General features: G+C 43.8%; 2 protein-coding genes across 6 annotated transcripts in view; both read left to right on the top strand.

The window, feature by feature from the left end:
- On the top strand, positions 1-11,808 carry tnfaip1 (tumor necrosis factor, alpha-induced protein 1 (endothelial)). Of its 5 annotated transcripts, none has more exons than XM_083637230.1 (9): positions 1-141; positions 1,907-1,968; positions 2,084-2,442; positions 3,553-3,633; positions 4,025-4,194; positions 5,135-5,221; positions 7,525-7,577; positions 7,767-7,962; positions 9,562-11,808. In XM_083637230.1, the coding sequence occupies exons 3-9, from the start codon at positions 2,199-2,201 to the stop codon at positions 9,796-9,798; spliced, it is 1,068 nt and encodes a 355-aa protein (XP_083493356.1). In that variant the 5' UTR covers positions 1-141; positions 1,907-1,968; positions 2,084-2,198; the 3' UTR covers positions 9,799-11,808. The 5 variants fall into 5 exon arrangements, with proteins under 5 accessions (XP_083493356.1, XP_083493354.1, XP_083493355.1 ...); XM_083637228.1 differs by having other exon boundaries at positions 9,541-11,808; XM_083637229.1 differs by having other exon boundaries at positions 2,066-2,442; positions 9,541-11,808.
- Positions 11,809-13,875: 2,067 nt separating this feature from the next.
- sgsm2 (small G protein signaling modulator 2) overlaps positions 13,876-22,853 on the top strand; it is a gene marked incomplete at its 3' end in the record, with an annotated part of 144,945 nt that continues 135,967 nt past the window's right edge. The window contains exon 1 of the mRNA XM_083637253.1: positions 13,876-13,995. Coding sequence (XP_083493379.1) covers positions 13,936-13,995 — 60 coding nt within the window. The 5' untranslated portion in view covers positions 13,876-13,935. The remainder of the gene's footprint in view (positions 13,996-22,853) is intronic.

The raw sequence follows: 22,853 nt of genomic DNA, 5'->3' as shown, positions 1-22,853 counted from the left end.
ACTTGAAAGAAGCAGATTGTTTTTTGCAACTTACAGCTTGATGATACTGTAGCGTATCCTTATTGAATATAACAACACAAACATTGTTAGCCATACGTTGTATGGTTATCTGACAACACGAAAAGACAACGCGTGGGGTCGGTGAGTAAACGCGAAACTTGGCTAGCTAACGTTAGCTCCTGGTGGAACTTCATGTCAAGCTCTATTAAAAAATCTGGCGATTTAACGTGGCCTTGATTAAGAGAATACGACACACCTCGTTACAACACCACCAGAACGTTTCTGAATCTCTCAGTGGTCTGCTGTTAAATTCGGAATACATTCAACACACCACGCATCATTCTTCCAATAAAATTTCAACTTTCTCCAGCTAAAAATGTGTCGAAGGCGGCAACGTTAGCGATCCAGCGAGCATGTCAACTTACTTTTAAAAGTTAATTTTATTGCAGTGATAAGTAGTAAGTATTGCAGTTGGATTGTCTTCAGGCCGAATTTACCAGAAGTTGCTATTGAGTCCTTCTATTGATTCGTTAAGTAGCGTTATGTTCTTATAAGCAAGGCAAAAGACAACGGATATACCGCATTCTAATGAATTTGGCGTGACATCGCTACATAATGAGAGAACAGAGCGTCGCTATGCCAGCAAACGGCACGCAGGCAGTGTTGTAAACCTACACCCGAGATGTATTTAACCAGCATATAAATACTAATAGCTAATAACCCTATAAGTGATAGGGAACGTTTGCGTGCATATTGACATGGCCTGTATCTCAGAGAGAAAATCACAACTAACTAAAGATACACTGTTATCTAGCCAGTTAGCTAGCAAGTACTTTTATCTATTTCATAACTAAGTAATAAAGCTATAAATTAACCAATTACATTTAATTAACACGTTTTTAGATTTACCCCAACTTGTTAGCCAGCAGGTTTAAGCCTTCTAACAGCCTACTCTAGCTCACACCACTGAAGAAGAGCACCACCAAAGTGGGGGTTGGACAGCAAGTAGTGCTAGTTTGAGAGATGCCATGCCACTATTTACCTTTTTCACTTCCCAGTTCCCACCCAATTCACCCATTTTGTGTCTAAAAGGCAGGAAGTAACACGGGTGCAAGCAAAACATTAATGAGGGTTTCCAACTTCCAATCCATTGAGGTTGTCTAGTGCCGGGGCCTCGTTACGGTTTTGCTTGCTCCTGTGTTATGTTACTTCCTGCCTTTCAGACACAAAATGGGTGAATTGAGTGGGAAGTGAAAAGGGCTAATTAGGTTAGTATCCTAATGAAACAACGCAGGAGGGCAGCGGCGTTCTTGAAAGTTAAAAAGTAGCTGAAGGAAGATGCCCTTTGGTATAAAGAGAGAAGATCTGCAAAAAGCAGGCAGCAAGGCACTCTTCCAAAGGTTAAAAAAGCTTTAATATAAAATTCTTAGTTCATAATAGAACAATAAAAACTAGCCAACATGTTTCAGCCCAACATGGGCCTTCGTCAGGACACAATGAGATGTGAAACCAGTCAACACATTCATACAGAAAATAGAAAGGCTGATAATCTGGAACAGGTGGTGAGGTGTGAAGGGAACAATTATCTGATTGTCTTCACAGACATATACAGCACCACCAGAGGGCAGTATCCTAGAACGCAGACACATCATGTCAACAACAATACAATACAATACATGAATCAAAGAAAAACATCATCGAAAAGCGACCATGTCAATTGAATCATTTAGACCAGGAGAGGCCATAGCTTGGAGTCTATGGATCCAGTGGCTCTCACATTGGTTAAGTAATCTCTGTCTGTCACCTCCTCTAGAAGAAAGAGGAATATGGTCAATACCAGGTTAGTATCCTAGTTTGTGCTTTTTAGCTACCCACTGCAGTGTGCCCCTCCTCCCTTCTCCTCTAGCTTCCTGTCCAGCCACATTCCATTCCAGAGGAAGGGAAACCGGAGAGGAAGATAACTGTGGGGTAAGTGGCATTGTGGTGCATACCTCGGCCACTGGGCGTCCTGCTTTACCAGTGGAGCCGTGTGTATATCAACAATGTGTCCTCCATCCTCATGCAGGCCTCTGTATGTTGGCAGGAATGAGCTGGGACACTAGCGAGAGGCTGTGGCTGTGGCCTCCCCAGTAGCCGTCACCACGGCGGGGGACCTGCGGACCTCCGTTTGCAGGGTGGTCATCTACCTCCAACGGGACATGTCCGGAGACAGCTGCCTGCCCCGCCTGCACGCCCCGCCTGGCTCCACCTCCCCTCCTCCCCTGGCCTGTCCCAAGACCAAGCCCTGCAGCTACCGAGGAGCGGTGGGCCCGGGCAACAAGTATGTCCGGCTCAACGTGGGGGGGACCCTCTTTTACAGCACACTGCAGGTGCTGACCCGGCAGGACTCCATGCTGAAAGCCATGTTCAGTGGGAGGCAGGAAGTGTTCACTGACAGAGAAGGTGGGTGTGTGGTGTGGTGTGGTGGACATGATTCAAGTTAAGCCATCACTTAGAACAGGGACGGGGAATGGAGCCCGAGATGAACCGAGGGCCTGCAGGTTTTCACTCCAACTAAAACACAACATCAACACCAGACCATTTCACTGATTAGCACAAGGTGGAATTGAGAACCAGTGTAAAGCAGAGGTTCCCAAGCTTTTCAGACCAGGTGCCAGTGTGTACAAACCACATGTTCAAGTACCACCTCTTCCCACTGCAGGTACCATCAAATACAATTGGCTGATTTAACCATGCAATAGCATCAGAATGGCTAAATAACAACTAGGGATGATTTCACTGATTGCGAAATTCTTGGCCAATAGCGCTGTTTAAAATAACAATTTGAGTGTACGTAATGTACACTTCATCATGTCTGCTTTTGAAATGGCTGATGCGATTTGATGTGTCAAAATTCTTGCTTGTAGTACTTGATGTGTCACTAGAATGTAATGTCTTATAAACTGCATAATATCGCTGATCTCTCTCCAAGAGAGTGAAATACTCCCACACAACAGCCCATATTTAGTTTCACTTTTATTTGAAAACAAACCATGTGCACACAGCACCCATTGCCCTCATATGTGATGCCAGAGTCGTGCCCAGGCTGTTATGGCCGTATAGTAATGTTACTACTGTACCTATTGGATGTTCTCTGAATCAGCAGCTGGGTGGGCTACTGTTGTCTGAGTAGAGACAGCAAATGACCAACGCAACATTTAGCCAGCGCAAATTTGATTCAAGATGATTCATTCATCCTATATTTCTTTGCCACGGATGAAGTATCTCACACCATTACACAGAGCCATTATTACCACTCATGGATGTCTTGATGTTGCTTTTGTGGTTATGTTTTCACCACATGTTGTTTAGTGTTTGGTTGGAGTAAAAACCTATAGGTTCCTCCATCGCACAGGACTGGCCACCAGTGGCTTAGAGCAGTGCTTCTCTCAACATACGGTCCAGGGACCACCAGGGGTCCTTGAGGGGGTTCCAGGGGCTCCCCACAATTAGGGAATGTAGAGGAATGACTGTTTTGATCATATTTCTCTGTTATCTCTACCTGCAATACAGATGGAATTCTGGACAAAATCATATCTCACAAGAAAAATATTCTCTTATTTGGATCTGAGGGACAAAATATCATCAAATGGGGTGCGTAGCTCTATTGTGGACTGAATTAGTAGTCCTTAGTTGATATGAAGCGGATCACTGGATTAGAGGAAACGTTGGTTGAACGTGCACTCCCTCCCTAACTCAGTGCTTCTCAACCTTTCTCACGTCAAGAAGGACCCTAAACGGACACAAACTAGACCACCATTTTGTCCCAGGGTCCCCCATCTGATAACATTTCCCCCTTTAAGATGTTTCATTACAGAAAGTGTATGAAACCCATGACCAAAATAGTCATACATTCTGTCATTGCGTTACTTATGGATGGAATTTGCCGAGGACCCCCTGGAACCCCCTTCAAGGACCCCTGGGGATCCCCGGACCCCACTCTGAGAACCACTGCTCTAACTTTAGTGTTGTTGTTTCCATCCAGGTTGGATCCTGATCGACCGCAGTGGGAAACACTTTGCCAGCATCCTGGGTTACCTGCGGGAGGGCACCGTCGCCTTGCCCAAAGGCCGTCAGGCTGTCCTGGAGCTGATGGCCGAGGCCAAGTATTACCTCATCCAAGGCCTGGTGGAGCTCTGCCAAGACAGCCTCCAGGTCAGTTGCCCCCACAGTGACTGTTGTTCAGAGTAGGGGGGAATGTAAAGTCCTCTCCGGAGGCGATTATGCGTACATGAAAATTCCAACCGATGGTGTCATCACAGATTCCCACCCCTTCCATCATAACTGATATTCCATTGGTTTACACTTTTAAATCCCTCCCCTTCAGAGGTGCAGTGGAGGATAAACACAAGTAAACACAGTTTACCCACCTGGTTGAAATGAGGCAGAGAGTTTACTCACCTATTTTCAGATACATTACGTCATTTGGCAGACGCTTTTATCCAAAGCGACTTACAATAACACATTTTTGTCAACATTAGAGAAATCAACTATGCAACACAGTCTATGACAACTACAACCTCTGAAGGAATAGAGTGGTAAAGTTTTTTTTAGAGAGAGAGAGAAAGATGTTAGTTCAAGAAGTGCCCAGATGGAGCCTGAAAAGGTGTGTTTTTAGTTTTTGCCGAAAGATCGACAGTGATTCGGCCGTCCTGTCCGAAGGTGGAAAATTCACCGATTACCGATGGGTGGACAATAATATAGTGTTTCTTTAATGATAGAGATTTTTTTATGTGGATTGTGCACCGATCTGTCTATGCAAAGGTACTCAGGAGGCTGCTTTTTTAAACAAATAACTTTATTAAAGAATATTTAACATTAAATTGTCAACACATTGACGTACAGTAATGCCGCAATTACAAATGACAGAAATCCAAAAGAGTGCAGCGCTTGTTAGAAAAGAGTGTTTTCCATGAAGACAGAGTTTTGTCAAGAGCTGGAGGTGGCACAACATTTGATGGAGGTGGCCACCTCCAAATTCTCTATGCAGGACAAACTCTGCTGTTAAGTTGAAGCCCCAGAGAGACATAGTAACACTTGTAGACATGCTGGCTGTGCTTCAGCTCTGTATGGACCTTCTCTCTCTGATTGACAGGACAATGAGGAGCAGCAGGCCCTGTGTGTTATACCTGTGGTCACCTCCATCCAGGAAGAGGAGAGGCTGATCCAGGCTTGTGCCAAGGTGACGGAGACCAAAGTCTGATGATTGTTACTACAATGCTTCAATTTCACAAATGAAAAATGACAATTTCACCTTTTTAGCTAATTTCCTATATCATTACATACACCCGTTTAACAATAAATGGAATATATATATATACTGTATATATGCATATATATATACAGTATATACACACACATATACAGTATATATATATATATATATATATATATATATATATATATATATATATATATATATATATATATATATATATACACACATTTTGAGTCATGCTCTTCCTATAGCGATTATATATATATATATATATATATATATATATATACTGTATACACACACACACACACACATATGTACAGTGTGTGTGTGTGTATATATATATATATATATATATATATATATATACTGTATCCTTTCCCAAAAATCTGAATATCAAGTTGTTTTTTTCCATAATTCCTTTCAAAAAGTGAAACTTTCATAGATTATAGATTCATTACACACAAAGTGAAATATTTCTAGCCTTTATTTGTTTCATTTTTCATAATTTTGGCCTACAGCTCCAGAAAACCCCCAAAACAGTATTTCAAGAAATTAGAATAGTGTGAAGAAAATCAGCAGTTACTTCTCAGTTATGACTGACTCCAGCCTCAGTCCACTCCCTCTGAATCTCCGCCAATGTTTTGAATTGTCTTTGCTTGACAATCCGCTGAAGCCCACGGTCATCCATGGTATTTCCATGATAATGTATATATACATACATTTACACAGAGCGGGTTCCTTTCTTCCTTTCTAGGGTCCCTCCTACCGTGCCTCATCCTTTTTGCCCTCGAGGTCTCGCCCGCTTCATACTTCCTAGAAAACATTTTTTGTAGTAATACATCATGGCATACCAGTAGGCATAGATACAAATTCAACCAATAATATCTTCACATCCTTCCTCCGATACATGTGCACTCGCCAGCCGCTTCTTTTCACCTGATGGTGAGGAGTTTCACCAGCAGGACGTAGCGCGGGAAGATCACGCTATTCCCCCCAGTTCCCCTCCCCACAAAGGGGCAACCTTGACCGAGCGGAGGAGACCGGGACACATACTGTACTGTACCCCACGAGCTTTCCACCCACAAACCTGTGAACATCTGACCAAGCTGGAGGTACCGCTGCTGAGACCGCAGACCCAGTCCTTTCTCCAACCCTCCTATTAGTAATCAGCTATTACATTAAACCTGCCAACAGCTTTCAAAGTTCCAGAGTGGCAACATGATACAATGGTGAAAACGCTCTTTCCTTTTCCTAAGATACCCTGGCCTGTTTGAGTCCAGGTGGAATCTATTTCTTTTGAAGAATCGGGAATTTACGAGTCTGGAGATGATGCACAAAGCATTTAGAGGTTTTGCAGACTTTTGATGCGTGCCTCGCTGGCCGTGCTGCGTGATGTCCTGACATCCTGCTTCAACTGGAAATCCGTCTTGATTACAGGAGCAGCCCATCGGCAAAATGCTCTTTTCCTTGTGGCTTTAAGCTGGCAACTATTCCCAGTAAAAACCTCTTTCACAGCTTTTCAAAGTAAAAGATAACTTTTGTTTTACTTCTTCAAGGGAATGCACGTGTTTATTCATAGAGGCTCTCTTGCCTTGTATTCATAGCTTTCAAGGGGCGTTACGTGCTGCCGGGAACGCCCACCCGACGGTCAAAAAAAAACTTGTTCATTCCGCTGCCCGCCGAGTCGACTAGTTTCTCACGCTGGGTTTGTTCAGCCAAAATGCCGGATACCTGTTGTGCTATCGGTTGCACTAACCGACGAGGAGACACGCCTGGCTTGTGCTTTTACAGAATCCCGTCGGAGAAAGAAAACTCAGACAGGAGGAGGTTGTGGATTTGTGCGATTAGACGTGGTTCAGTCGCTGGGGAGGGCAAATGGCTTTTTTTCTACCATCAAAGTACACACGTTTTTGCGGCCAACATTTCATCAAAGGTAAGCTCAAGTAACGTTAACGGGGTATTTTAATCATTATTGTAACGTTACTTGAGCTTACCTTTGATGAAATGTTGGCCGCAAAGACGTGTGTACAAACGGCTGAACAAACACAGCATGATAAACTAGTCGACTCGGCTGGCAGCGGAATGAACAAGTTTTTTTTTTGACCGTCAGGTGGGTGTTCCCGGCAGCACGTAACGCCCCTTGAAAGCTATGAATTGGTGTTCTTGCGAAATGGCTAATGCCTCCTTTATCTGAATCCATAGTGGAGTCATTTGTGAATTGATATTGCTCTCTCTCTCTCTCTCTGTCTCTCTGTCTCTGCTAGCCGGTGGTGAAGCTGGTGTACAACAGAAGCAATAACAAATACTCCTACACCAGGTAAGCAAGCCTCCAAAGGTCCCGCTGGCTTCCACTGATCATTACAAAGTTAATTGATGTTTTTCTAAGTACTCTGTTAGCTCATATGGTGCAAAGCTAATCAAGTCTTAATTAGCCCCAGGCCCCCACGGCGGAGTCGATGATGAAGCACTTATCTCTGTGGCTGTGTTTGCATTTTTGGCCCGGCAGCAACTCTGACGACAACCTGCTGAAGAACATGGAGCTGTTCGACAGGCTGTCGCTGAGCTACAACGGCCGGGTCCTCTTCATCAAGGACGTGATCGGAGACGAGATCTGCTGCTGGTCCTTCTACGGTCAGGGCCGCAAGCTGGCCGAGGTGTGCTGCACCTCCATCGTCTACGCCACCGAGAAGAAGCACACCAAGGTGAGGAGCAGCAGCAACAACACGAGGTCTGTCGGCGGGACAGAAAGACCCCCGATCCAAATGTGCCGACTTCACCGCACTTGCAGTTGCAGACTCTTAAAGGAGAATTTCGTTTTTTTTGAACCCGGACCCCTCTCCTCACATTAATTATGATCTGACGACTTACCCAGTGATCTCCGCAGCGTTTCTGGCCGTCCTACGCGTTGTTTTGAGCTCAATACTCTCCAATCCAGTCGTAAAATAGAGCTCCGTGGGGGCCAAGTGGCAGCCTGTCTTTCCTGCATCTAAATAGCCAGTTTTATTCCCGTTTTCGCCACATATCGTCATAATCTCATCCCTCAACAACCACCAGACTGATATTTCCCCCCGGGCTGTTTCCTGGAGTCTCCCAGGGATCAAATTACCTCATTCGTGATCTCGGTCACCAAGTCTCGTCAAGTCCTGCGATACTTTCCTTTTGGCTGGCCAACTACAGGTAGTTAGGGTTAACCCTAACCCTAACCCGTGACGATACGGGTTCAGTTAAACTTTAAGGCCCCTACACATAATCCACAATAAAACTGCTCTGCGCCCGCTGTGCCAGTGTTTTCCTATGGGGAGAGCAGTGCCACCAAACTAGGCGGCACCGCTCTCCCTTGGCGTCCCCCACCACTCGAATTTGCCACCGAGTGCAGCGCTCAAAGTTCAAATGATTTGAACTTGGACCTAAGTTACCGCTGCCCTTTCATGAGCGCAACCAATGTCTCCTAGCAACAGCTGCTGTGAGGCCTCTTATCATGTGAAGGCAGCTTTAGCGGACTGTGCGGGCGCGTTCCCGGGAAGTCTTGATGCAGTTTTGGGGAGCAGACTTCAGATTTCATTGATTTAAGTACCCACAATTCATTGCATTGCGGACGTGACATTGTCGTTTTTCCACTTGCCAAACGAAAAACTAAAATAACTTCTGGACAGAGATGATGTGTAAAACAATTACTTGAATAAATCTCATTGAATTATTGAAGTAATTGTTTTATACATCCTCATTTCCTTTAATCCACCTGGTCAAATAAAGGAAATGATGATGTGCAAAACAATTACTTGAATAATTCAATGAGATGAACAATAATTTGATTATTCAATGTGATTTTGCATACATGAACCATATTGTGATGTACAGTATATTGTTATCGAGAAAAATCCTTATGCTTATCATGATATCAGATCAGATCAGATAAACGTTATTGTCCCCGAGGACAGCATATCCATCGGCAGTAACATATACGAACAAAAGAAAACAACATGACAGCAAGACAACAGTAGCATTTGAACAAAGACATTGCACAGAACCCGGGTTGAACAGGCGGTGCCTGTTTAGGCAAGAAAAATTGCACCCGCCCATATTACACTGACCCTTATTGCACTATCATGTAAATAATAAGATAATAAAATAATAAAATAAATAAAAGCATAGAACCATAAAATCACAAAAACTTAGAAGCATGAAACCAATAAAACATATTGATTCCAACCATATCGTCCAGACCTATAACCAAACACAATAAAGGACAGAAGAACGAGATAAAGTTTAGGAAATGTCAGAAGTCTCTCCGGTCTCGTCAGGTGGAGTTCCCCGAGGCTCGCATCTACGAGGAGACGCTGAACGGCCTGCTGTACGAGACGGTGCCGGCGCCCGACGTCTCGCTGCTGGAGGCCACCCGGGGCCGGAGCCACGCCCACTGCACAAGCCACGCCCACTGCACAGGCTCCCACAGCGAGGAGGAGGAGGGGCCGGGGGGCGTCCGCCGCATCCACGTCAAGAGGTACAGCACCTACGACGAGCGGCCCCTGGGACACTAAGGCACAAAATAGACTCCCGCCCCCCCACCCGGCACAGACTAGAGAGCCAAAGTCTCACCTACTTCCAGGTTAAGCATACGAACCAAGGCATCTAATCCACCATCTTATTTCCCATAGACATTTCATAAAATGCTTGTAAAAAATAGTTTTACTTGGTCAAACCAAGTGATTCAGCTCAATGGCGTAGCTATGGGTGTGCCTGGGTGTGCCAGTGCCACCCACACAGGCAGCTGGCACACCCCCCAAAAAAGTGGGAAAAAATTAAGTTTTTTGTTTGTTTGTCTGCAAAACACATCAGCTGTCATGCGTCCAACTGTCCGCTATGCCTCTGTGCCCCAGAGCATCATGGGAAACTAGCTAAGTTGTCTAGTAAAGTAAACAAATGCAGCCGCAGTGCCAAATCAAGAAGACATGAAACAGCTCGCTTTTAAGCTTTTTCGACAAAGGCAAGAAACGTCACATTGACGAGGAAGAAGATGACTCGTCGCCCTCCCCCTCAACAAGTGCGGCTTGTAGTGCACCCGTTCCCGCACCTGTATTGGTGGTGGACAGCGGAGAGACAGACGATGATGAAGATGATGCAGCCGAAACAATTAGCTTTAACGTTAATAACAGCGGGGGACGCAGCCAAAAACACTAGCAGCAGGACACTAACGCTGCAGATCTCTCTGCAGTAGACGAACCTGCATGCCAACCAAACTTGCGTTCTTTCCCGACTACAACACTCTTTGGAAAAAGTAGGTGAGACTTTTTTGAGATACCAAAGTGGTTTTACATGTTGCCAAAAAATACAATTTAATTGACTGCTTCTACCTGCTAATAATGAGTGCGAAAAGGAGCAAACATTGATGGTTATGGTCATATGGTCCTATCTCAATATTCCTCTCAATCTGGCTTGAAAAGGCCCAACAAATCTTTAGTAGTTCGCCCCCTGGCACACCCTGTCTTTCTGTGGCACACCCAATGTACCAAGTCTGGCTATGCCAGTGATTCAGCTATATTTAGAATCAAGTTATTCAGCTATATTTAGAATCAGCATTTCACTCCGAACAGAATTTTTCTAATCCACTATTTATTGATTGATTTATTTTAGTTTTGGTCCAAGTGACTCTCCTGATTCTAAATAGCTGAATCGCTTGGTTTGACCCAGTAAAAGTATTTCTATAAGCATTTTACAAAATGTCTATGGAAAAATCAATGGCGGATGAAATCCCTTGGTTTGTATGCTGAACGTGGAAGAGGGCGTGACTTTGGCACAGCATGGTGGACACGTTTGAGCTTCTCCGATGCCCCGCTGTGTTGACACAACTGACTATGAAGTCTCTTTCTGCTCATCTCTCCTCTCAGATTTGGTCATATCTCGACCACCATGTGACCTTTTTATTATCTTCAAAAAGAACAAATTGTGGCCTTGATGTAATTGCATTTGACATATTTTTCCAGATAGTTGTGGTGTCAACATTGTCCTCATAATGTATGAATTTATATCAGAGCAATCCGAAAAAAGCCTTCAAATATCTAGAGAGTTGTATTGTTTTTTCTTCCGTTTTTGGACTGTAGTAAATATACGGTAGTTTAGTAGTGGTGGAAAAAAAATCAGTAATATGCACTACTGTATCTTAGAAATGTAAAAGGAAAAACTTCAATCAATACAATCATAGCACTTACCACTTACTGAATCAGCAGGAGAGCGTGTTTTAATATTTATAGTTTTTGATTGCATTTTTGATATAGCCTACCATTTAGAAGCAGTTGTGATTGTTTGCCAAAGATAAATCATGAAATGGACCAACACTTTCATGATGTATGTTATTTGCACCAGGTTTTCATCAAAAAGTGTTTTTCTTCTGCCCCAGAATCAAAGTGTGGCTTTAATATGTTTTTATGCAGTTTTACCTTTAATGGGTTTTTTTCCAGTCTTGAATATAAAAGTTTCCAATAATGAAATTCTACTTTGTCATCTGTTCATTAGACTAAGCCTTTGTAGTATGTGCTCTACCAGGTTAACCACCTCACGGACCCTCATTTGATTAAAAATAAATAAATAAAGATTGTCCCAGCGTCCACCATCTGACATGATTTTTTCCTTTTAGAGGTTTTATTACAGAAAGTGTATGAAAGTCATGACCAAAATAGTCATACTGTACATTCTGTCATTGTGTTACTTATGGATGGTATTATAGTGAGACTTAATTATCCCCCTTTTTGCTGGGGTCCCCCTGGAAGGACCCCTGGGGGTCCCCGGACCCCTCTTTGAGAACCACTGGGCTACAGGGTTGGGGTGGTACTGGACAGCATAGCCGGTTGAAGGCCAATGCTTAGGCCACTCATCCTTTAATGTGTTAAAAAAGTGCCTGTGATCATAAAACCAATCAAAATCATTGCTTCAGAACTGCGAGCTAGTCCAGATCATAACAGGTAACAAACATACAAAGCTTAAAAGACAAATGTTTTCTTCAGTCTTTATTGCTAGATGGTGGGTAGAATTGGTCTCAAAAGGGACCTCCAGCAGTTTAGAGCCGGGACTGCCTGGTGGGCTACTGGATGTTGGGAGGTGGTGTGCTACAGTTGGAGCGATCCTGGATGCTCAGAGACAGTTTATTTGTACGATACATTATATTAGGCCAGGCCTATTCAACTGACCGCCTGGGGGCCAAATCCGGCCCGCCAATCTAGTCACACCGGCCCGCGGACCAGTTCTGGGGGAAGGGGGAATCTCCTCTTTCTCACCGTCTCACCTCTCTGTCTCTCGATGACACATCATCGGATACAAATCAAGTCCTGTTTCTGTTTTTCATCTGTGGATTGATTTTAATGTGTAACTTTTTTAATTTCTGTATCTGAAAAGAAAAGAAAATTACAAAACAAAATCAAAAACGTGGATCATGAGGCTATGATTAGGCTACTTTTAAGATGTAGTAAAATAAAAAAAATGTAAGATGTGGTGGTGCTGATGATGATAATAGCTCATGGAAATGTCCGGCCCCCGGGCCCTTAGCTTTCTGACAATGTGGCCCCCTGAACAGAAAGGAACGGAAAGAATTTGGGCACCTCTGCTCTAGGCTGTGCTGTAAGGCCAGGATCCTCCTAGTGGCACTGGCAGGTAGTGTCAGCTCGTGGAAGTTTGTGGTATCAATCTGAGTGGCTAGTCAGTGGCAGCTAGTGGAATGCAGTGGAAGCATGTAGCACTCTTGTCGGCAGTTGCTGTCAATTAGGGCTTGGCCAAATTTCCTGGTTGTTGAGCAACCACATTCCTCTTTTTTGTTTTTACTCCATTTTATGTAATTAATTACATAAAACATGACGAAAGCTTGTTACGAATCAGTACTAGGATGCACGTTACATGTGGGGCATACACTACATAAATACACAGCACATAGGCACAATTTGTATTAGGTTTAGACCGCCTGCTGTGTTTTAACTGAAGCCTGTGGTTAACAGGTGACTCACTTCTAGAATAGACAGTATTCACTTACGGTAAATGCTGGGTGGCTTATATGTATGTCGAATTGAAGAGTGGTGACTTGTCCTTTCTATGGTGTAGCTTTTGTGGATCATCAAGAAACTTTAAGTTTACAGGCAGCATGCGAGTCAACGGGCACACATCTGCCTGCAAGGCACTAACATTCGCTTAACAGCAGTGGATGGAAATGCACATCATTTCGCATTTTCTTTTGCCGATTCTCTGAAAATTCGTCTTAACATTATTTTCTACTAGATGTCACAGTGTGCCACTGCCACTTGCATTAGCCACTGTGAGTTGTCACAAGCAGCCAGGTGACACTACCTGCCAGCGCCACTAGGAGGCTCCTGGTGCCTCTCACAGGCTGTGATGGCGCTGCTGTAGTGCAGGTGGGGAGTGGAGCGATAGTGGAGAGACTGGGTGCTGTGCTACAGGTTGGTGTTGGTGTGACTGGATGCTCTGTGTGTAGTCTACTCAGTGATTTTCCTCCATTGAGCAGGAGTGGGCTGAAGGCGGATCCTCTGACGTCTCCTCTGGCTGCGTCACCGTCCAGCTCAGCTGAGCAGAGCAGAGCAGGGGAGGAAGGAGGAAGAACCAGGCTGGATCAAAGACAACAAACCGGTTTGCACGAACAGGCAGGGCGGAGAGAGAGAGCGAGAGAGAGAGCTGCAGACATGGAGGGCTCCACGGAGGAAGACTATAAAGAGAAATTATTATGGAATGTGAAACGCGAGGTAAGCATCTGTCTGTCTGTCAGACGGTCCTGTTTCCACTATCTATCACCCGCTCAATATTGTCTCAGCCTCCAGGCTGTTCATTCACATTTAACGCTCCATCCTTCTGTAACAGCATGCCTGCCTGCCGCCCGGGGAAACAATCACGACAGCCGCTTTGCAAGCGTTAGATTATTATTGCGAGTCTTTTATTGCCAAATGTTAGTCCCTTGTTGTGTTGTTGTGTCATTGTTGTAGTCTAGGCTATTTTATTTTAGTGTATTTTAATTAGCTGTCAAGTTCGTAATTTGCTGGCGATCATCTCTACCCCCTCCAGCAAGGTCCACGATGGAAATAAGCATAAGCTACTAGTTTTCTTCTGTTATCCTTGACAACTTTTACATAATTATAGCCTACGTGGAGCATGTCCTATAGCCTATATATTTTTTTGATTGTCGAATAAAATAGGCTATCTATCTATCTATCTATCTATCTATCTATCTATCTATCTATCTATCTATCTATCTATCTATATATCTATCTATCTATCTATCTATATATCTATCTGTTGCTTGTTTATATTGGATGTCATAATGTAGCCTACTGTGGTCGAGCGTCTAATCGTGATTGTGATCAGTTGATGCTGTATAAGTTTACCAAACTGACAGTGATGAGAGCCAGCCAATCTATGCTGTAGGCTATGCTTTAGGCTATATTCTTGTGATGTGATTTTTAACGTTTCCTCTCTGTAGATCTGAAATTAGCTTTCGTTGGCTTCATTATGAAGATCAGAAACGCTTGGTGCTCCTCTAACAGAAAATCACTATCATGTTCCTATAGGGACTGAGAGTGTGCCCTGATCTCAACCTTTTTACACCAAGTACCACCTCAGAAATGACCACCACATAAACGTATGAGAGGGAGGAAGCCCCGCGTATGGCGTACCACCAGTGGTACCCTTACCACAGGTTGAGAACCACTGTCCTGCTACTCAAGAAGTTCAGAATGACCTAATCATTTTTCTCTCATCGCCTATGATATTGTCATATTAGCTCTATAACAGGCTATCTCTATAATATTCCTATAAGGAGTGTCTGTGGTAGGCTACTACTCGGACCCCGGGAAGAATAGCCGTAGCATCCTGCTGCGGCTAATGGGGATCCTAATAAACTAAACTAAACTCAATAGTGAATTTATCTGACGTAATTGTAGTGAGTCTACTTTTTTTAGGCTATATCCTATCTCTATAATATCATTTTAATATTCCTATCGGCATTTATAGTGTCTGTGCAGACAGTGTTGTTGTGTATTTGATCTCCTGGTGTCACTATAATATTCTAGAACATTCATATGCATTTACTTTTGCTATGATATTTGTTGGTCTCCAGCTCAAATGTCTTGTAGGTTGACTGGGGGCTAGTTCTCTTTCATAAGGGTTGATGAATAATCCAGCTTGGAGCCTTCAGAAAGCCTCCAGTCTAAAGTGTCACCTCTGTGACAGCACCAAGACACACTGAAAACGGCCGATCACCCTCCAACTCCCTCTAGTGGAATAAACCACTCCTTTACAGTCTACAGGAGGCAGTGGTGTAGGGTAGTCATGCCAGTGCAAGACATTTTGACCGGGCCCTAGTAGGCTACACGCTAGTTAGCTACGACATACACTCATCCTTCGGCCCAAACAGCTGAGTCCATCTTTAAATCCAACAACTCAGTCTTCTTTTCTAAACCTGATTTGACCTCCTCCTCTCCGACTAACCCACCTTGTATCCATAACAACCCCCACAGGTTTAGGCCGATAGGAGTGAACTAGGAGTAGGGACAGTCGTCAGGAGGATGTGTGCAGGCAGTGGAGATCTGTTAGGGCTTTCACACCGGCAGGGCTCCGGTTCCAGAACCCTAATCTGAACTGGCCGGCGCGTTCAGACCGAAAAAATAATTGGTTCGGAACCTGAAAAGTTGGTTCTCAGCGGAACCAAAAAATAGTTGGTTTTCCTTGGGAACCGTGACATCATCAGTGGGCGTGTCTCATTCTAGGCTGTGAAAACGAGCAGGAAGGAGAAGAAGGCAGTGACAACATGGAGAAAAATAATTTGCAGTGGTCTGCTGAGGAAACCAAATGTTTAGTGGCGATTTGGGCATCTACCGAATCTCAAGAAAAGCTAGAAAGCAGTACAAGAAAGAGCAAGTCATATGCCGAACTTGCAGAAGAGATGGCCAAGGCTGGGTTCACTCGAACGCCAGACCAAATAATTAATAAACTTAAAAAAATAAAAATAAATGAAGAAGGACTACCGAATAATGTCCTCCCACTTTGGTTCCGCTTAAACTGGTGTGAACACGGGCTGGTTCGCCAGAAAGCACCAAGGTTCTGAGACTCCAGAACGGAGCCAGAGCCAGAACCAGAAACGTGTCTGTCTGAAAGCGGTATGTGGAGATCTTTCTCCTAAACATAGGTGGCCATCAGGGCAATGAGGAGCATTGCATTGATTTGCACGTCACTTACTGTTGTAGCGAACAGCTCTGGGGATCACAAACAGGGATGCACAATACTGTATATCTGCAATCATATCGGTATCGACTAGGGGTGTCACGATACACTCAGTTCACGATACGATACGTATCACGATACTGGGTTCACGATAACGATACGATACGATACGATTTTAACAATATTTTTTTAAACTTGAATAATGACAATATATGACTGGAAAAGTAGTATTTTATTTGAAATGCACAAATACAAAACATGCTGTTGTGGGAAATTGTTATTACAATAACAACTAGAAAAAACATGAGATTGGAGATAAGGCTTATCTTGAAATAGAATGAGTTACACCGTCACTTAGATTTACTTTGAACTAAAAGGTTTCTCAGCAGTATAAATTCTCATTATGCATCTTCAGTTTTTCTTCAAACTCAAACAACAAGACTTTTCTTAGTCTATTTTTTATGCATCTTCAATTTTTCCTGTCAAGTAAACAGTTTTGCCAGAAACTCAATTGAATGGTTTCTCTCCTGTATAACTTCTCATGTGTCTCTTCAGAGACTTGTTCAACTGAACTACTTTCCACACATTGAACTTCAACAAACAAAGACGTTTCTTTGTCTATTTAAAAAAAAAAAATTTTTTTTTTTTTTTTTTTTTTTCACGATATGAGATTTCATCTCAACGATACATATCGTGACGTTTTACTATCGCGAAATTTCGTGGGACGATATATTGTGACACCCCTAGTATCGACCGATGTTGGTAATTTTTTTAACACATTCACTGCCAGACGTTTTTTTTTACTGTAGTTAGCTTCTGCCAGAGGTTTTTTTTGAGGATTCTGGCTCATCTTTCAAGACCCGAGGATTCTTTTCTGCTAAGATTTTGTGAACACACAATATCTCAAAAGAACTAATAGAATGTGTGCTTTCTCTGTCTAAAAGAGTTAGTTTGTAGAGTTAGTAGTTATGTAAGCATTAGCAGTTGAATACAGCATGGTTTCAGCGTCAGAAAAATTATTCAGAGATAAACGGCTTTTTGTGAAATTCGATAGAACAGTCACTTTAACCATTCATTTTTGGCATCAGTAAGAGTCAGACATCTAAACAATAGTTTTGAACAGTAATTTCCTCCATAACAGCAGGAAACCCCCCTCTGCTTCCAACTCCTCCCTCCGTGTGTGTTCTCCTCCTGCCTCCCTGGCTCTCCAGCGGGCGTGTCACAACGAAGTTGCTGCTGCCTGGCTGCTGCCTGTTTGAGCGGCCGCTGTTTGAGGAAGTCTGGGTGGACTCGCTCGTTTCGTGGAGTTTTGGTTGAGAGCTTTGATGCGATTCTGGTCATATTTATGCTGCGTGTTTCAAAGTGTGCATCCAATCTATTCTTGGAACCCCCCACCGTTGCCACCGCTGTGCATCAGCGCGAAAGTGAAAGCGTTTTCGCCATCAATTTTACAGTATGAGAACGGCTTCGTCGCGCTTTTCCCTCCAGTTTTGGGTCGCCTCTTTCTACTGTGGAGAGACATGTCGACACTCAGTGGGTCGGTAAAATAGATTATACACATTAAATACCTCCAATTCTGGTGTAGGAGACGTAAAAGGGTTAGATCAACGTCCCACCGTCAAAAAAAAAAAATCGATTCTGAGAACGTGTTAACACGTCCTTGGCAGTCAACAGCTGGATTCTGAAAACGTGTTAACACGTCCTTGGCAGTGAACGTGTTAATATCGCTATCGGTCCGATGAGCAAAATAACAGCAACGTTAATATCGGTTATCTTATAGACCAACAATATCATACTGAGAAAAAACAATCCAGTAAATCTATGATTTATGGGCTTTTCCAAATGTTCTGGAAATAAAGAAAGACTCTTTTTCAAATTCACAGTTTACATGTTTTTCAGTACATTTGATTATGATAGAAACTTGTTTTTATACAGATCATATCGACATCGGTAAATAACGGTTATCGGCCATAACAGCAATGTTAATATCGGTTATCGGTATCGGACGAAATTTTCATATCTGTGCATCCCTAATCAATCATAACCCCTGTCCTGTGTCAGCACATTCATTAGGTACCTTCTCCAAATGAGGTTAAAGGTGAAAGAGCAGGGTCGGTGCTGACCTCCCAGTGGCCCGAAGCAAAACTCTACTAAGGGGCCGTCCTACCTGACCCATGAGCCACACAGTCACACCTGACACCCCAGTGCTCCCACTACAATCCTCCCTCCATCTGTCGCTCTAACAATAAGTAGACCCAGAGCCTTGTATATAGAAGAGTCGCGACATCTCCATTCACGCCAATGGACCAGTTTTTTACTCTCAAGAGTTCCAGGAAGTAAGGTCCTGGATTAAGCAACACTGTAGAGTTGCAGCAAAATGGACAGTTTGTGTTGTACTTTGATTTATTTTATTTTTTTTTCAATTGTACATTATCAGCTTTATTTTAGCATGCAAAAGTAGCGCGAGACCCATTCCTGGCTGTTCATTGGCTAATGAGTCTCGCATTTTGGTCCTCCGCTGATGCCACTCTCTCTCTAGAGGACACTAAGTAGACCTATACAGAACAGCATTTCCTCTGACACACTTAACTCTTTCCCCGCCAGGGTTTCTGACCATTTTCACTAATCTTCCAAGACCCACAGAATATTTTCTTCTATGATTATGTAAACACAGAATATCCCAAAAGAAAGACGAGAGCCTCGACTTTCATTCATAGGTTAAAAAAAGTTAGATTTTACCTTCATCCGTTCTTTAGTTATCGACACATGAATGTAGGTAGTGTTCACCGAAAAACGCCCGTCTGTCGCCAGAAAGCCAAGAAAAATGCATTTTTGTACCAGCGGAGCGAGGGAGAGATTCGCTACGCGAGGGGGGACGTGCCGGGTCGCACTCTCATCTTGCCCAGGGGGCGGAGGCTTCTGGTGCTCCTTTTTAATAAAGATTATTATTTTGGGGGGCATTTTTGCCTGTATTGGATAGGATGGTGGGCAGACACGGACGAGGGGGGGGGGGGGGGGGTGGGGAGAGAGAGAGGGGACGACATGTGACAAAGGAACTTGGGTCGGATTCGAACCCGCGTCGACCGTGTGAAGGACCGAGCCTCTGTGGTACGCGGCACAGGCTTCTGGTGCTCGATGTCTGGAGTTCTGGGGGCATATGACGGCTGAAATGTACCCGGTGTGAGGGCTCACAAAGCCGATTACTAGTCTACTTGACAGGAGAAGTGACTTGTGTACGTTAACCAGGGTCTGGTGAAAAAGATCCTTCAGCTTTGAGTGACTGTCACGAGTGCGTCTTACACTGTGCCGAGCTTGGGCAAAGCTGCTTGTTGCAACACTTTGAGGCACCAGGCTGGAGCTGTTTTATGGAGCTTTTTGCTGAAGGGAGATTGTTACTTTTCTCTGCTTGCTGGTTTTGGTGGACAGTAACTGTTGCTTCTGGGCACCTCTGGAAGTGCAGTACTGTAGCATTCCATAAGGTGGCCAACAGCGCCATCTATCACATGATGATGAAAACACGGATTCATGTGATATCACGTCAATGGCGCGGAAAGGGTTAAGCATATAGCACCTGTAAATTATGACTATTATTAATTTGATCAGCGGCATCAGGCCCATTCAAACTGGCTCCTCCAGATTTCCTCATATTTTCAAATATGAAATACTATTGGCTTGGCTGAATACTTGATGGTTATTCGGCTATTTACTGAGAAATGTGCACCCATATTGCCCAGTATGCCCAGCTAATCAACATTTTAAATTCAATATTTAATCAATAGTGTTTGTCAGTATCCGTCTTCAGTATTCGTATTCAGAGCTGCGCTGCATCTTTGAACACCTCCCCCCGGGCGGTCATAGTGCTTTGTGTTCCAGTAGCACCACAGATACATTCCTAATGTTTCCTGCTTCCTGTTGGTCAACGTTTAATGAACACTGATTTGTTTTGTGCATCTGCACCGTCTCCATAGCTCTGTATATGATTGAGTTTTGCACATGTGCATTTTGGACACTCGGACACTGCGTGAACAGGTGACATTTTCCAAATTAAAATATGATTTACCTGTGAATTTTCTCTTTGCACATATTAACTTTTCTGGTGAAACACATATCGTCATATGTAATGAAAGTGAAAATGTGAAGAGAAATAAACATGCAAAAACAACAACCAAACAACCCAATTTAAAAGTTTTTGAAATTGAATTGAAAGTCTTAAGTTTTCTGAATCTGATTTCTGGCTTTAGGAAAGAGTTCGTGTTCACAAAGTTAATCAGTCTGTTTTCTGTCTTATGAATAACATTGGATTTTCATTCTCGTTTGTTTGGCCAAGTAGATGTTGAGGTAGCTTGACAAAGTTCTCATTCCCTTGGACGAGTCCTGCCCAGGCAGATTTATTTCAGTTTGCCATTTTAGAGACACTTGGATAAATATCAGTGTTTGCTGTACATGAGATAAGATGAGAAATATCGGTGCTATATATGTCCAACCATAATGGGAGTTACCTGATTTGTTCTAAGCTGAGATCACTTTGTCCTTAATTGAAGTAAATGTTAGGGAACCATATCGATCCATTATTGTTGCTAATATGGGGAATCCAAAGATGTCATTTTTTGTCCAATTTGTTTGGACAGTTATTGTATTCTTTGTGTGTTACCTGTCTAAAAATCAATGCTATGATAGAGCACAATTCACTCGTGGGATACAAGTCAATGCCTTTTAAACCCAGCAAACAGCGCTGTGTGGAAGGCTTAGGCCTAAACCCAGCAAACAGCGCTGTGTGGAAGGCTTAGGCCTAAACCCAGCAAACAGCGCTGTGTGGAAGGCTTAGGCCTAATAAACCCAGCAAACAGCGCTGTGTGGAAGGCTTAGGCCTAAACCCAGCAAACAGCGCTGTGTGGAAGGCTTAGGCCTAAACCCAGCAAACAGCGCTGTGTGGAAGGCTTAGGCCTAAACCCAGCAAACAGCGCTGTGTGGAAGGCTTAGGCCGGGGCCACACTGATCCGTGGTGTCTGTCCGTGTGCGTTCATTTCTCTGTTCACTTCCATTCATTTTCAATGACAGCTGTCTGACTGTCCGTGGAGTACTCAGAAGCGTACGTATCCAGAAAATTTGCATACGTTTTGATGGACAGAAAGTTGAAGAGGGATGAACTTTTTCTGGATGGACGTATCGGATGGTCGGATAGTCACTGTCCGTTTAGCCAATCAGAGTCGAGGTCTCGAGAGGAGGCGTCCCGAGATTTGTTTCAACTTTTCAAAGAAGATGGCGGCCGAGGCGGTGAAGGAGGCTATAATTAATGCTGTGTACACCATCCCGCTGTTGTACAACGTGATAGTCAGTGTCACCGTCAGATTTCACCATCTAATCTGGTCATTCGGTGGCATTTTATTGCCACAAAAGTAACGTAGCACACAGAGCTAACAGCTAGCTAACGCCAGCTTTCTTCTTCTCTCGGTTCGCTGACACCTTCAAGGTGCTTACCGCCACCTGCTGTACAAGTAGGTTACTTGTACATGCAACGGACATAAATCTATCTGTCTATCCGTTCTGTCCAGTTTCTGACGGATCAGTGTGGCCAAGGCCTTAGTCGAGCAAAGCTTTTGAAGGTGCCTGTCTCTTTAAGATACCGTCAGCTAGCTTGGCATTGCCTGGCAACAGAAAGCTTCAGCGGCTCTCTAAGAAGTTAAATTGCATCAATTTGGTGATGAATATGATGAATATGATGAATATGATGAATATGGCAGCAGTGAGGTCAGCTGGGATCTAAACACAAACAGAACGTGGCTTTCTGTTTTCACCTGCTCCTATTAAGTCCAGATCTTTCGTGGTCCTGATTTGTGTAGCTGCTTTTCTCAGGTGCTGGTTAGATCAGGCGACCGCACAAAGATGAAATGTTTACGTTAATATTTCTTCAGCCAAACAACGAGTACAAGGAAATACGTCTTTGTAGGGATGTACTGTACGATGATATCGGCACGTCATCGTATCGGCCGAACATCGGCAGCAGCCCACAACGAACATTTCTGCTGATATGACAGGCCGATAAAATGACACTTAAATAGAGCTAAACAGTCACGTGACATAAAACTCGGCGGCGGGGGTTTAAAACTCGGCATAACACCTGGACACTTGCGCGAGGTGGACTGCTTTCGTCCCTGCAGGGATGATAGCATAAGGCAGGCGTTGAAGCACGCAAACAGGTGCACAAGCGCAAAAAGCGGATAGCGCCCCCTGTACCAAGATAGGGCCCCATGTCTCTGTCCAGCAGCTGCATATAGCTCAACTCAACCCGCTGTTTGCTTCCAAAACACCGCTAGATTAGCTAACTACATCCTGACACATGTCATGTCATGTGTAATAGTGGGACTTCTCATGCCCGATCCCATTCACT

Source organism: Poromitra crassiceps (assembly GCF_964638095.1).
Source record: "Poromitra crassiceps genome assembly, chromosome: 5".
NCBI lineage: Eukaryota > Metazoa > Chordata > Actinopteri > Beryciformes > Melamphaidae > Poromitra > Poromitra crassiceps.
This window is presented reverse-complemented; position numbering and strand designations above follow the sequence as displayed.